The sequence below is a fragment of the Dermacentor andersoni genome, chromosome 4, assembly GCF_023375885.2.
Source record: "Dermacentor andersoni chromosome 4, qqDerAnde1_hic_scaffold, whole genome shotgun sequence".
In the NCBI taxonomy this organism is placed as follows: domain Eukaryota; kingdom Metazoa; phylum Arthropoda; class Arachnida; order Ixodida; family Ixodidae; genus Dermacentor; species Dermacentor andersoni.
The window spans coordinates 105,410,003-105,423,645 of NC_092817.1; the positions used below are offsets into that span (position 1 = coordinate 105,410,003).

The 13,643-nt window shown below is 42.8% G+C and overlaps 1 protein-coding gene and 2 long non-coding RNA genes across 4 annotated transcripts in view; 1 reads left to right on the forward strand and 2 right to left on the reverse strand.

Annotated features, from left to right (window-relative positions):
- Positions 1-829: 829 nt before the first annotated feature.
- On the reverse strand, positions 830-1,949 carry LOC129381898 (uncharacterized). The gene is made up of 2 exons (XR_008610004.2): positions 1,705-1,949; positions 830-1,589 (listed from the first exon to the last, which is right to left on the reverse strand). It is a non-coding gene; the product is annotated as an uncharacterized lncRNA (long non-coding RNA).
- Positions 1,950-1,968: 19 nt separating this feature from the next.
- On the reverse strand, positions 1,969-11,772 carry LOC129386289 (uncharacterized). Its single transcript, XR_008613738.2, has 3 exons — positions 11,268-11,772; positions 10,219-10,353; positions 1,969-3,070 (listed from the first exon to the last, which is right to left on the reverse strand). It is a non-coding gene; the product is annotated as an uncharacterized lncRNA (long non-coding RNA).
- Positions 6,547-13,643, forward strand: part of LOC126536556 (protein lin-9 homolog) — an 85,030-nt gene continuing 77,933 nt past the window's right edge. Inside the window, exons 1-5 of one of the 2 annotated variants that reach the window (XM_050183570.3) lie at positions 6,547-6,574; positions 6,901-6,936; positions 7,109-7,155; positions 7,282-7,389; positions 7,476-7,550. In XM_050183570.3, the coding sequence (XP_050039527.1) occupies positions 6,556-6,574; positions 6,901-6,936; positions 7,109-7,155; positions 7,282-7,389; positions 7,476-7,550 (285 nt within the window). In that variant the 5' untranslated portion in view covers positions 6,547-6,555. The other variant, XM_050183571.3, reaches the window with a different exon arrangement.

Genomic DNA, 13,643 nt, shown 5'->3' on the forward strand with positions numbered 1-13,643 from the left:
CTCCCACGTACATATGCGTGCATGAACAAATATCCAAAAACCTCCATTATCGAATCGAATACGAAATGTGTAGCAAAGACAATTCTATTCGCAATAGAAATTTTGATCACTATTATGCGCGCCCTTAATTCAGAGGTTGTATACACTCAAGACAACCGGATACATACGTCAGACGTGATCCGCTCAAAGGGAACTCGGCGCCAGTACTACACTGAGGGGCTGACAATGCCTGGCCTTGCCTGGCCTTGCCCCCTTCCAGATGAAATAGAAAAACCAATATGGGGGCATTTGACTGCCTAATATTTTAGTATGCAACTGTGCAAATATCAAACGTTTGTGATTTCTAAAAATGCTTTTTTTTTCAGTCAGAAGCCGTGATGGCGAAGGTACATCAAATATTATGTGGTTGAATGTACGGTCTGTCGTGCCTTTTGGGCTTTAAAGCACTTGAATATATATATATATATATATATATATATATATATATATATATATATATATAGGCGTAAGGCATTGTCATATGTTTCCCCATATGACCCCCTGTGGAGTGCATTGTGTCACGTGTTATTGACAGACGGACGGGCGATTTCCGAGGGAAGCAGCCGTAGAACGCTTACGCATTAAATGCTTACGGCAGAAACTTAACGATGTTGCACGCTGAGCTGTCAATTTTATATTTCTTAGGCGAGCTCATCACTGTTACTCCTGTACGAGAGAATCTGCTCACCAGAGTCGACAGCAGCGGAGAGCAACGTCCTGTGGCTCTGATTAGTCTGTATATTTGAATATCATGGCTATATTCGTGGTAAAAATTACCAGCATAACAAAGTCACTGTATGCAGGAATTTATTTACAATAAAAAGTTGTCAGCTCGCGCGCGCTCGAGCTGTTTAAACGCGCAAAACCTTTCGACTGAGCGGCTTAGTGAATAATCTTTTGCGATAGGCCACTCTGTCCGTAACAAGAGCAGCAATGTTTGACAGGAGGGGCTTTATGAATTTCTTTACGACTATTGAGGATGTGACCGAGGCATGGTCCTTCCTCTCTTGCCTCGCATATAAATAGAGGGCAGCTCTCCAGATGCAGCAAAATCATTGCCGTGATCTTCTTGCACACATCGTTTGTGCCAATACGTGGCACTGCGATGTCGATGTCCTTCTTTACTTTTACAAGAACAGCTACAAACTCGGGCTTTGGGAACACCAAACCCCCTCTAGTTCGGTGGTTAATAAGTCCCATCACTGGTGATATTGATGGTCCCGAATCATTCAGTCTTGGGCAGGCGCTGCACATCCTTTGTTCTTCTATCGTTTTCACGACAGAACCGGCGACGTATGCTACTGCAGCGGTTTCCACTGTTGAAGGTGGCCGCTGCACTGAAAAAGAAAAGGTAAGAACAAAGTGCTCATATCAGGACTAATTAAGGAATATGGAGCTCCAATCCCGGCTTGAAAAATTAATAAGCGCGAAAGGCACAATACACTGCACTGCATGCACAATACATTAAGTATGCCTACTTACGGGGCATCACTTTCAAGGGCGCCAGCATACTGTTTACATCATCCACAAAACTCGGTGGTTCACAAATGCTAGAAAACAAAACGGTCATGCATCAACGCAGCCTTAGCTGCGTCTCGATCGTATTATGCTACAAGAAACAACGTGCACTGTGCAAACCTGATTTGAGGATATACAGAGACGTACCTTGATTTCCTTGCGGTTTCCTCTGGCTGTCAACACAATTTAGAGCGAAGCTGACGCCAGGCTGTAGACGTGCACTCTCCGATGTATTCGCTTCTCCAAGCATGTGCCATGCCGCCGCGCCGTCGGCAGGGGTGGGAGAACAGCGCCGCTCCGCGGCGCGCGAGGAAACTTCTCCGATTACACCTCTCCAATGGGGTGCGCGCTGAATGGGACGGCCGGAGCAAGCCCCGCCGTGCGCGCGTGATCGAGGCGGCCGTGACTTATTGTCTGGGTCGGCGATTGCGTAACGAATGCATGCACGCATACCGTGTCGATACCCGAGCCATAAAAAAATTAAAAATAAGGAAATAACTTGTAACATTACTGTCGGATAGGAGTAACGTATGTACGCCTGCCCTGTTCATGCTCACGCCCTGAGGAAGATGGTGCGTGGAGCCAGGTGACAAATTTCAATCTACGAATTGTAGCTAGTGAGTATGAAAGGCATATGGACTTGGAACGGATCCTGAGGATGGTGCCGGTTTCCAAATATTCGCCGCCAAACCTGCGGTAAAAATGCACTGTTCCACTTTAAAAAAAAAAAGACTATTGTTTGCATTGAAGTACAAAAGTAACTGGAACGCGAATGCATTTCGTCGGACACTGAAAATTAATACCTCGAAATAAGAATTCGTTCCAAGTAGATATGTCTTGCATACTCACTACATTCAATTCGTAAATGGAAATATGTTCCGTTATGTGATTAATTAAGTATGTTAGCTTGTGTTATTATGTTAATTGTTCAATTAAGCATCTTTATCTCTTTTAGAAGTAATGCCGCCTCATCAAGTAATGTAGATCAAGGACTGTGATTGTACTAGCTCCAACAGGAACTTTTTTTTTTTTAATTGAGTGCAGCTAAAAAGAACACCCTGCATTACGCGAGACATTGAATACACTGCGAACCAAGTGCTCTGTGCATTTAAAACACACTTCTTTCCATTTAGTTTCACCTCTAAGCTAACTTACATCTGCGTGCACGTCACCCGTTGAGGTTAAGACACCAGTTATCGAGTAATAATTTAGGTTTTGACAAGGATACAGACGCGTGTGACAGGAGTTACCCTTACAAAGGATGTTCTGTTCTGTACAGCCTGCAAACGAGTTCTAACGACGCACCTATGGAAGTTCCACCATTTCAAAGGACTTAAAATTTATCACATGTATTTTGCATAACTGTCCCGAAACTTAGAACTGGTAAGCAGCCATCGGCTGCAACTGGAGCGTGCAGCAAGCACTTCCGCGAGCAGTATTTCTGCTACGGCGTCGGAGCTCCGATGTTCGCGGTGACTAGTAGTCTATGAAATTGTTGATGCTGGCAGGTTCACTGGAATGGAAAGGGAACGATAAGAAGCAAATTTAAAAACAAGGCATGACATATGTTCATGCTTGTGTTAGCAGCAAAGCAGCGGGAAAGAAGCAACGGGAAATTGCTCGCTGAGAAGACCGATAAACATACAGTGCGACGCAACTTGAGAAATATTGATATGGAAACGTCCAAGAGTTTAGAAGAAAATAAAAAAAAAAGAGATTGAATCGTCGCGACGGCAGATCACAATTCACATATAGGCGTCGAAGGCCCTAGTTATAATGAAATTATTTTTGAACAGCTCAGATAGTCTACGCGACAATGGTAGCTTGTGTACTGTCAAATGCTCATATGCTCACGGCACGAAGCGAAACATTGCGCGCGGAAATGGGTGCATACGCGCACTCGGTCGCTGCAAACACCGCTGCATTGGGTCTTCATTCTTTATGCTCCATTTGGTTGTACGGACAACTCACTATAATACCATATTTTATATAGTTTTCTCTCAGCGATTGCCTACCTTTCACGCAAGATGCCGGTTCGGGGGACTCCATCGCGGCGACCGCGCGCAGTGTGTATGTACGTATTCGGTAAAGAGATAACGTCTGTAAACCATTCTGTGCTTTCTGTTACTATTATTTTGACAGTAAAAACTTCCCTCGTTTCGACAGTACTTACATAAACGTAAAGGAGGGCTCCCGCATGGTGTTTTTATTGAGCGCCCACAGCCAAACCTACGAGAAGCACGCCGCGTTATCCCTCATATATGACCTCCGAGATTTGCGCCCGCCGTCGCGCGCAAGTCTTGGACGCTATGCCTCATACTACGCAAGTGAGGCATTTCCGACCGATGGCGACTCCGTAAGTCCTCGCTTCCCATAGAGTTAACATACTCTATGTCGTTCCCAATAGCACCAAAACCGAACAGAAATTTCAACAGAATTGAACGGTTCCTTTGTCCGAGCGAGATGCACGAGCATGCATTTAAAGCCCCCGCACTTAACTTTCATCGCATAAGGGCCAGCTTTGACTTTACAAGATAATAACAACATGCCGAGTGTCACAACTGAGTTGAGGTCATTCGAAGTCGTTTGGGTCTGGTCTATAGCGTGGGAATCGCTTGCATGCTACCGAGGGCTTCGAGAACGTTACGTTTGCCCAACGTTTCCACTCTGACGTGCCCTAGCAGCGCGTCCTCAGAGTCTTCTGAACAATTTGTTAAAGCGGCTCGGAACGGTTCCTTCAATAAGTACCGCTTCGGATTGGGTTCCAGAATGGCGGAAGAGTAATGATTTGGTTCAGCTTCGGTTTTTGGTGCAGTTCCGGTTCGGCTCGACAATCGCAGCTGTCCTCCTTGCTTGTTCTATGCCGGCCAGTTCGCGCTGGCAGGGGCGTAGCCAGGAAGGCACACCGGGTACTTGACCTCCCCCTTAATGTTCTTGGCAACGCGAATGCGTGCGGGGTTCAGCCTCTGCGCATCTTTGTACTCGAATATGCGGTACACTTTAGAAACAGTCAGTTATAAGTCGGGAAGCGGTTGCACATCTTCGTCGCCTGCCTTGTCCCAGGCACCCGCATATGACATTAGTATTTCTCACAAGCCGTTCTCACTTTACGGCAGTCATTGGTATTCGACGTCAATTAATTATCATTTCGCTAATGCTACAGCGCTATTATATAAATGCAAACACTGCAGCAATGGGCATTATTAGATTACACCCTTCTATAAAAGTTGAAACTTTGGCTAATCTTACCATAAAAAAATCGGAATATAGCTCGAACTTCTTTTCAAAAAGCCGCGGCAAAAATCAACCGCCGTCTTGTATACCGATCACTTATTACCGGTTTATACGTCCCCCTTTTTTTTAGAATTAATGTTTGGGGGGTCGACCTATATTCCGGCCCGACCTATATTCTGGTATTTACGGTATGTCACTATATAAAACTTGGTTGCAGAAAAAATCACGACAGAAGGGATCGAAAATTCTTTCGAAATTCAAATTGCACGCCACAAATGGGCGCTATTACGTAAGTGCGCGGATTATCTCAGAAGGATGCTATTGTCTGCTTTGCGTCAGAGCCATGCACACAGAGAGCGCTATATAAAAGTAAAAATATAGAAAGGAAATGCGTCGACAGCTGTGCGAAGGGTTGCACTGAAGTTGCACTGTCGAGCGGTAGCGAAATGGTACTATCACGAACGATTGTTTTCGGTAAAAGTAATGCCAGAGTCCTATTAATACTTTTTAAAACTATTAAAGGAAGCTGGTAATGCAATTTGAATGTCCTATGAACACTACTCAGTTAATTTAGTTCGACGAAATCACAGCGACGCGCGATTAAAGTTGTACACGCGCCGCGTCTTCAAATTAATGTTGTCGTTAAACTGTAAAAAAAAAAAAAAAAAACAATTATCAGTCTAGACCTTTGCGTTGTTTGTTTTGATTACGCTGTGGACACGTGTATGGTTCTTTGGTGCGTACCTATGTATGTTGATATTATCGTTTTTGTTTAAGTTCGTCCGATAAGTATATATATCTTTTACGTACGAAAATAAAAAAGTCTATAGTTAAAAGTAGTATTGTGTATGTGTGTCATTTTCTTCTCTGTCGCTGCACTTGATATCATGATTGCTATAGCCGAGTAACCTGCCAACGCCAATCAACAAAGCTAAGCAACGCGACTCCTTCGCATGCAATGAGCTTAGTTAGCACCGATTTTCTTATTCAATTACATGCAAAGCGCAGAAATTTGCTATCCTTATTCAACCGATGAAACAACTTGAATGAAATAGGTTGCATGTATGAAAGAATTCCGAATTTTAGCGACTGCGGGAAGCAAAATTTTGATTTAGGAGCTCATATATAGTTAGAAAAGAAAAATGTGAGCACGTTTACAAATCTGCAAGTATACGTAACAAAAGAGAGTGTCGAAGTTCTGTAAACTGCATATGTTAGAGTATCTGAAGCAGATGAACATGATTTTGCAGCTGAAATTGTTTCAGTGTTAAATAACGAGGGTTTTACAAACGTCCTGCTTATTATTTTTATTTTTTTATCGAGGAAAGACAGAGTTGTGCATTTGATGCTTTGATTTTTAAAAATCTTGTTATCGACAATAACTTATATAAAAAAGTAATGATGAGTAGCAGATTTAATTTTTCGCCTTTGAAAGCAACAAATCTAACGAAATCGGTTCACTGGATGCCGATCTATACGATGTATTTGGATAGGAGATTCTGAGGTAGACCTTCCTCTTCAGGTAGCTTAGACACATTGAATCGGATACTGCACATGTTACACATTGTTATTTTCTGGAAACACTGATTCATTTGGCATCGTAGACACAAGCACGATTTCTTTCCTGTCTGCAACTCTAACGTATGCTCCAAACAACGCACCCGTTTGGTTTCAGTTTCGTTTTTGCGGTGTTGCCAGACTGGCGTTTTTTACTGATGTGACGTGGCTTGTGGCGCTGAGGTAGCGGTTTTTAAATGCGTCGACATGGCGGACTCGCTTGAAAGTAGGAAATTTCCTCCGTAGTGTTTATAGGCGTGATCGCAAGCTTGCCGCCCAGCTGTAGCCCGCTGATTTTAAGCAGGATAAACGAAGGAACCTTTGTTGATTGTAGCCGTGGTTCTTTCGTTGAATTTTGCGCGCTATTCCTGTAGCAAAAAATAAATACTGATTGTGTAAGCCTAATCGCAGTCCCGCTGCAGGCATTTTGAATTCGCCTCTGAAGCATTTTGAAAATTTGGCGGAAAAAAGTGCTAGCGGTGTTTGAGCACTAATGCTGGTCTGTAGTGCGCCGCGATTCGTTTGTATCCACTTTCCTTCTTTTCATTTCAGGTGAATCGGCGGCAGCGCTTCTTAGCATGAAGGATGGTACGTAGCCTGAAATGTTTTGTATACGACGCCAAACAGCAGCGTAGCTATGTAGCCCGCCCCGTAAGCGCGCGACATTTGGAAAAAAAATGTGAATATGCAAGGGAGAATACCGTGCACTGTGGCCGCTTGTGAGTATTTGCTGACAACTAATGTCTTCTTCTCTCCTCAGGCGCTCTGAATAACAACACGCAAAAGCAACTGGCAGTGATGTCTAGGGTGAGTCGCTTTCAGGTGTGACCTTATTCAGCCGTCCCACTGTTGATTGCAATATGCTCGTGTCTGGTGTGAGCAAGGTGCGCGTGGTGTCGAGCTCTCCTAGTTATGCCGTGCCGAATCTTGCAGCCACCTCGTATAAGGAAGAGAAATAGGAGGATATTCAATGACTTCGAGGACACATCGTACACGCTATCGAGATCTTCAGCGCGGAAATCGGCACGCATCGCGTCGCCGGTGAGTATGCGATATCATTTCGGCGTTTAATTAGAAATTTGGCATCCCTTGAAAGCTGTTGTGCGTTTGCCTGCTTTTTTCTCAAGATTTCGCAGAAGACAGACGATCCGGAATGGACACCGGACAAGCGGACGGGTAACCGCAGCATTAAAAAAGAGCCGGTATGTTCCCATCTAGCACGCCTTGACCTCTGTGTTCAGTAAAAATTTTATATGCGTATATATATCATATAAGTTTAATTCGCTAACATAGCTAAAAAAGGGGGCATTGTTACATACGTCGCAGTTTGTGTAATGCGCTGCATTGCATATGCGACATGAATCATTGAATGAATTGAGGCTGTATGAATTAAATTCAGAAGCCAAATTTGAAATTTCAACTCATGTTTCGTTAAACATAAAGCAGAAATAATGCTATTAAGCAGTTGGAATTAATTGGATACCAGTGCTATAGTGGATAAAAGAAGATCTTGTGTAAAATCCTGTCACCGAACTAGGCTTTATTGCATATGCTTGCTAAGGAGTGCTTGCTAAGGAGTGCTAAGTCAGCCAGCATCATTTTTGAAAATGAAGTATATGTAAGATAGGGTTTGTCATCCTAATTTCAAAGGTGCAATTTATTGACCTTGCAGCATTGCAAGATTGAAAATTGTGAGGCCTAGTAGCCTTTGCTATCATTCATTCTTAGAAAGTTGCGACCCAGAACCAGTTTTGTGCTCTATAATCTGCAATGCAGATGTGAAGTCGGGGAGTTTGGAAGCAGATCACTGCCATCTTCAATTGTTTTTACTGCATTGCAATGAAATTCATTGGTGCCTTGTTATTTTGGCATTTCAATAGATTCTCTTCTGCTATTCCGTAAGTACCTTGTTCAAGTCGTACATTGGCCAAATGTGTACTGTGGGCAAACATGTAAGCAGCCTGCAGTGACTTGAAGCTGTAACGTTAGGAGTTGATAAAATTTCCATATCCTGTTTTTGCATCAGCTGACTAGAGTATATAGAACTGCGAGAAAGGTATGGTGTCAATAAGTGTACTGTGCAAATGCAAATTACATTTGCTCATGCGATTGTATTTTATGGCACAAAAGCAACTAATGGTATGGTGCATTGATATACAGTGTTAGAAGTACACTATAAAAAAGATGGTATGACGATAATAATCAGAATTGTTGTAAAATGCCACTCTTCTAAAAACTTGAGTGTACAGTAAAATTTCACTCTCAATTAAGAAGAACTGAAGACCAGTTCAGTCTTTATGAAATTATTTTACATATTACAAACTTGTTGAAACTCTGCCTTTACCAATGTGAACAGCTTGAACTTTCTGATACACTGTTAGTAAAACATACTTGGTTAAGTGTCTCTGCTTCTTTTCCGTTGAGCAGCATTGATGTGTGTAATGTAATAATGGAACAACGCTAAAAATTGGGTCCCATATCCTAAGCATAATGGGCGTGGCACCACTAGAGCTCCACAGACAAATTGTAGTCGGCTAAGCACATGCACTATGGTGTTGTGTTTTCACCTCATGCCATACCAGTGCTGAATGTTTGGCCTTGTGCTGCAGAATGTAGGCTAACGGCACTCATTTAACCCTGTAAAGCATAACATATCATTCATGATATGCTGAATTTGATGCCTAAAGACTAATTTGAGCTCTGGAAACCCAATTTAGAGCCCATACTAGCGTTATTGATGTGCTGGGGGGAGTTTTTAGTAGAAGTTCAGCAAATCAATTGCAAAAATATTTAGTTGCTGTAGAAAGTAATTATTACTCAATTCTCATTTCACAGTTTTTTTCATACCTATATACTATCCACGGCCAGAAAAAAAAAATTGTGAACAAGTTTTATTTTCTTTGTCGCAAAATGGTGTACGGTATTTATGGGGTTAAACATGACAGTCCTGTGGTTTCCTGCATTAAGGATCTTGGCAAGTTCTATTAATAGTAAAGAAGTCAGTGTGACCAAATAGAATGAAAACAAGTCGCAGAACCATTGCCATGCACATCTTTGTTAGTACTTATCATTCTGTTCCTCTTTGGTATTTCTTGAATTTGCTTGAATATTTTGCTGAGGTAGTGTAGCAGCTACTCAAATTTCAGACGTCATAATATTTTGCTTGATTTTTTTTTTTTGGCCATTCAAATCGCCATCTTTATTTCATAGCTTCCTTTGGTAATGTGCAATTTTGATCACTGGCACGCAATTTAGGACTGTGAAGTCTCCAGAGCAAAAGAGAGTTGATTAGCACAGCCAGTATGAAAGCTCATGTTTATCTACATTATAGTGAAGACACATTTCAGGACTCAAGCTTGACGGATGATATCAGCAGAATTTCGCTGTGTGGTCCGGGAGGGGCAAGCTCGGCAAGTCTACCAATTGTTACCGTTCCACACTTTTGCAACTATCATTGTCGGCAACCTGTGGTCCTTGGATAAGTCTGTACTTTGTTTCGTACATAGCAGGTGACACTTGGAAGGCTAGGGAGATTCCTCACACTGCCCGCATTCGTGATGCAATAGTAGTATGTCGCATAAGAAAAGTGTAGGCATGCATACAGGTGTTGTTAATCTGAACATATTTACCACCAAACAATCGGTGAAACATTATTGCGACCAGTGGCCACAGCGCACCGCTTGCACTTGCGACTTAAAGATAGCGTGTCATGTACTAGAAACAGAAAAGTGTACAAATAATGTCCGATTCAGCATAACTTTATGTCCGCATGTTATAGTTGTAACATATAAAGTAGTTATCATGTAGAAAGCTTTGCAGAACAAAAACCACAAGGGCATAGAATGAGACTTACATGACCATACTACGTACTTTTATAGCTTCCGTAGCCGTGTCTGTTGAGTATGAAGTGAAGCATAGGGGCCTTATGGTGGTCCACGAATGAAAATGGGTTCAATTGGTGGCCATCATGATGTTCCATTGGCGACAAGTTCACAGTTGTGGTGCCTACAAATTGGAACCCTTTAGTATGCTTGCCGGTGCATTTATCTGACTGAACAGTTTAAGTTCGCGTAGATACATCCAGCAGGCATTAGAAACTGAATTCGTGCGTCACAACCAACAGCACACAGTGAGCTTCACATGCAACTTTGCACTTCGCAGCATAATGGCAGCGAGCAAGCTTTGTTGGAGTTATGTGCACAATGGTCTGTTATTGCAAAATTTAAAGCTGATGTTATTGCATTAAAGCACAAGACCAATCACTGGGCTAATAATGAGATTTCCATGCTACGTTATGACTCAAAACACAACTAAAGAATCTTTTCTTTCTTGAAATTTGCTATCGTGGGCTTTCCAGTCAGTTGAACATCTTGGAGTTGCTTTTGTGTCCAAAAAAAGCAATTGGCGCAAGTCACTATGCTGTTTAAAGGAATGCTATGAGGGCAGCACTGAACACAATTGTACCACAAAGAAGGATGAAAAAAAAGGATCTGTAATTTCCCAATAAATCCATGCCAATCGTAGAAAAATCCACAGGCTACCCATGATTGCAGCACCAATTTCTCTCTGTTAACATTGGCATAAAACTCTTGACTGTATGTTGCTGTGCACCAGCCAAGTGCATGCACATAAGATAAGCAGTGCGGCTTGATGCAGTCATCACAGTGCTCAAACCTAAAGGAAATGAAAGCATGCAAGCCAAGAGAAGCCAGGCTTATAAAGCCAAAAGAAGAGCCAAAGGGGGGATATGAAAGTGGAAGAACGAACAAGAGCAGCTTCTTTGAGTTCTAATGGCGTCAGCGCAAGATGGCGCCAGTGCACGGCAGTGGGCGGGAGGGCAATAATGCTAGTGAAACACAATATTGACCCTCAGCCTTTTCTTCTTTTTTAAAGCTGATTGAGAAAGTGGAAGCAAATACGTTGTCCAAAAATGCCATAAAGGGTGCTTTTCCGGCCGTGCGCTTCTTCACTGACATGAATCGGCTTTCTTTTTTTTTGTATGGTGCGAATTTGAACATTATTAGCGGTTGTCTTTAACCGCTTGATGTGGCCGTCGTGGGCCCGATCGCAAAAACAAAACTAGGCATGCATGAAAAAAAAACATTCCGTGTCATACGTGCAAAAAAGTTGCATTGGGGGGCAGTTTATTACCGCTTTACTGCATTCAGTTGGTTTGATTGGCGAACAATAGGCCTGAATCACTCGTAGCGGAATGCTGCCGTGCACATTTCAATGCGAGCTGCCGACCACGTATCCACACTAGCACAGCGACAGTGCTTCCACCTTCGCTCGATTTGGCAACAAATAATAGAGTGAACTGGAACAAAACACTAGCTATGCCACATACAGTTCGTCCTTCTGTAGTATATTTCGGTACATTGCGCACTCCTTTTTGTGTGCTTTGTCAGTCTTCACCACATACACAGATTGTTTTATGCCAACTTGGAAAAACAAAGTATAAGGGGACAGAAGCAGGTCCTTGGTGCCACTGTTAACTGCTGAAGCTGCTTACCCACCTGCCGTGGAGCTACACATAAAATTGCCATAGTAACTAGGTAATCTTAGTGACTAGTTAAAGTAATGAGCTATAAAACCTAATCTTTACAAAAGCCAAACAGGGAAAAGCTATGTGTGTCAATGATGGCACTGGTATTCTGCCTTGGTTATCTTTTATAGCATTCTACTTCATACCTTGAATAGTAATTTCTTATGGACAAGTATTGTAACTGTTTTCCCAGCTGCTTGCCCTTGCCTTAATCTGATATGAGGAATCAGCAAAACATGGATGAGAGGCAGAAAGCGTGCTAAGTTTATGTGCCATTCTAAGGTTATTTTTTTCCACTATGGCTCAATGTTTATTGAGTGCTTATTAGTTGCTTTCACACAAGTTTGAATTTTAGACTGCAACATTTCTCATTGCAGTGGTGTGAATTTATTGGATTTCTCTTGTTTGTTCTGCACAGAAATTATTTTAATGTCGTGGTCGCTGTTTGGTAGTTTAGGAAGCAGCGTATGGGTACTTGATGTTACTAACATGGGAAACATGCCAATAAGATACAGCGTACTAGTTTCAATTTCCAAGGGGCATGCAGAGCATTAAAAGCATTAGGAAATTGCATTCAAGCATTGTAATGTGAACACACAAGGATTCCAAACACTATTGACAAAGAAATTACGTATTGAGCACTTCATGTATGAAGGACTCAGTCAGATGTGGCTTTGGAGGAATGGTATGATAAAACTTATTTGAGATGACTATCTGTGTGTGAAATAGTTGTAGTCAGTTACATCATCAGAGATGAGTCATCACCTACAGTACCAAGATAAACAGAATCGTGCTTTGTCATTCTTGTAATGTCCCACAAATAACTTCTATAAAAGCGAAGCTGAAAACACTTTGTGTTCTCAGTCGTAAAGAAAGCAACAGCCATATGTTAAAAAGCAAAAATGCGGCGATGAGTTGCATATACATAATGGAATGGGAGGCACGAACAACGGCAGTGGTCAAAAAGCTTATTGGTGACGCATTGACTTGTCAATTTAATCCAAAGCAGCAATATAGGATTTAGTGAAAGTTCCATATGATCACTCTTCAGCAGGCCGAATACTAACAGTTAATCACTAATGTTAGCCCAAAACCCGGCAAACGAATCGCACCATGAGTCGGCACCTTGACACGCGTGCTGGATAAATATTGCTACGGAACAGCCGCCACAGTGTGGCTGCACTGAGGAGGAGGAAGACGACGTGGGCCCGCTTGATATAGCGTCACCATTTTGGCCTTCCGTTAGCGTCCCTGTAAATAAATTGTATATAGCCTTGGGCTTCAGCTACACATAACATTAATTTGGTAGAGATGGACGTTCCCCGTACCCGCAATGGAGCTTCGCAGCGGTCGCAACGGCGACAATGCAACTTCGGCTCCTGCTGGCGGCACTTCATCTACACAACCGTCACCGCCTGCAGCCCCGACCTACGTTGCCGTTTCCCCCCTCGAGATCCTGGTGTTTTCAACGGAGTCGGCATTCCTGATGTTGACGACTGGCTCCGCTTATACGAACGTGTCAGCACCAGTCACAGGTGGGATCCGACTATTATGCTTGCGAACGTTCTTTTTTACCTCGACGGAGCTCCACTTGCATGGTTCCAGACTCACGAAGAGGAGATCTCGAGCTGGGATCTCTTCAAAGAGAAGCTCCGTGACCTTTTTGGCAATCCGTTCGGTCGCCAAGTCAATGCCAAGAAAGCCCTTTCCACACGTGTACAGACGTCGACCGAGTCCTACGTGTCGTACA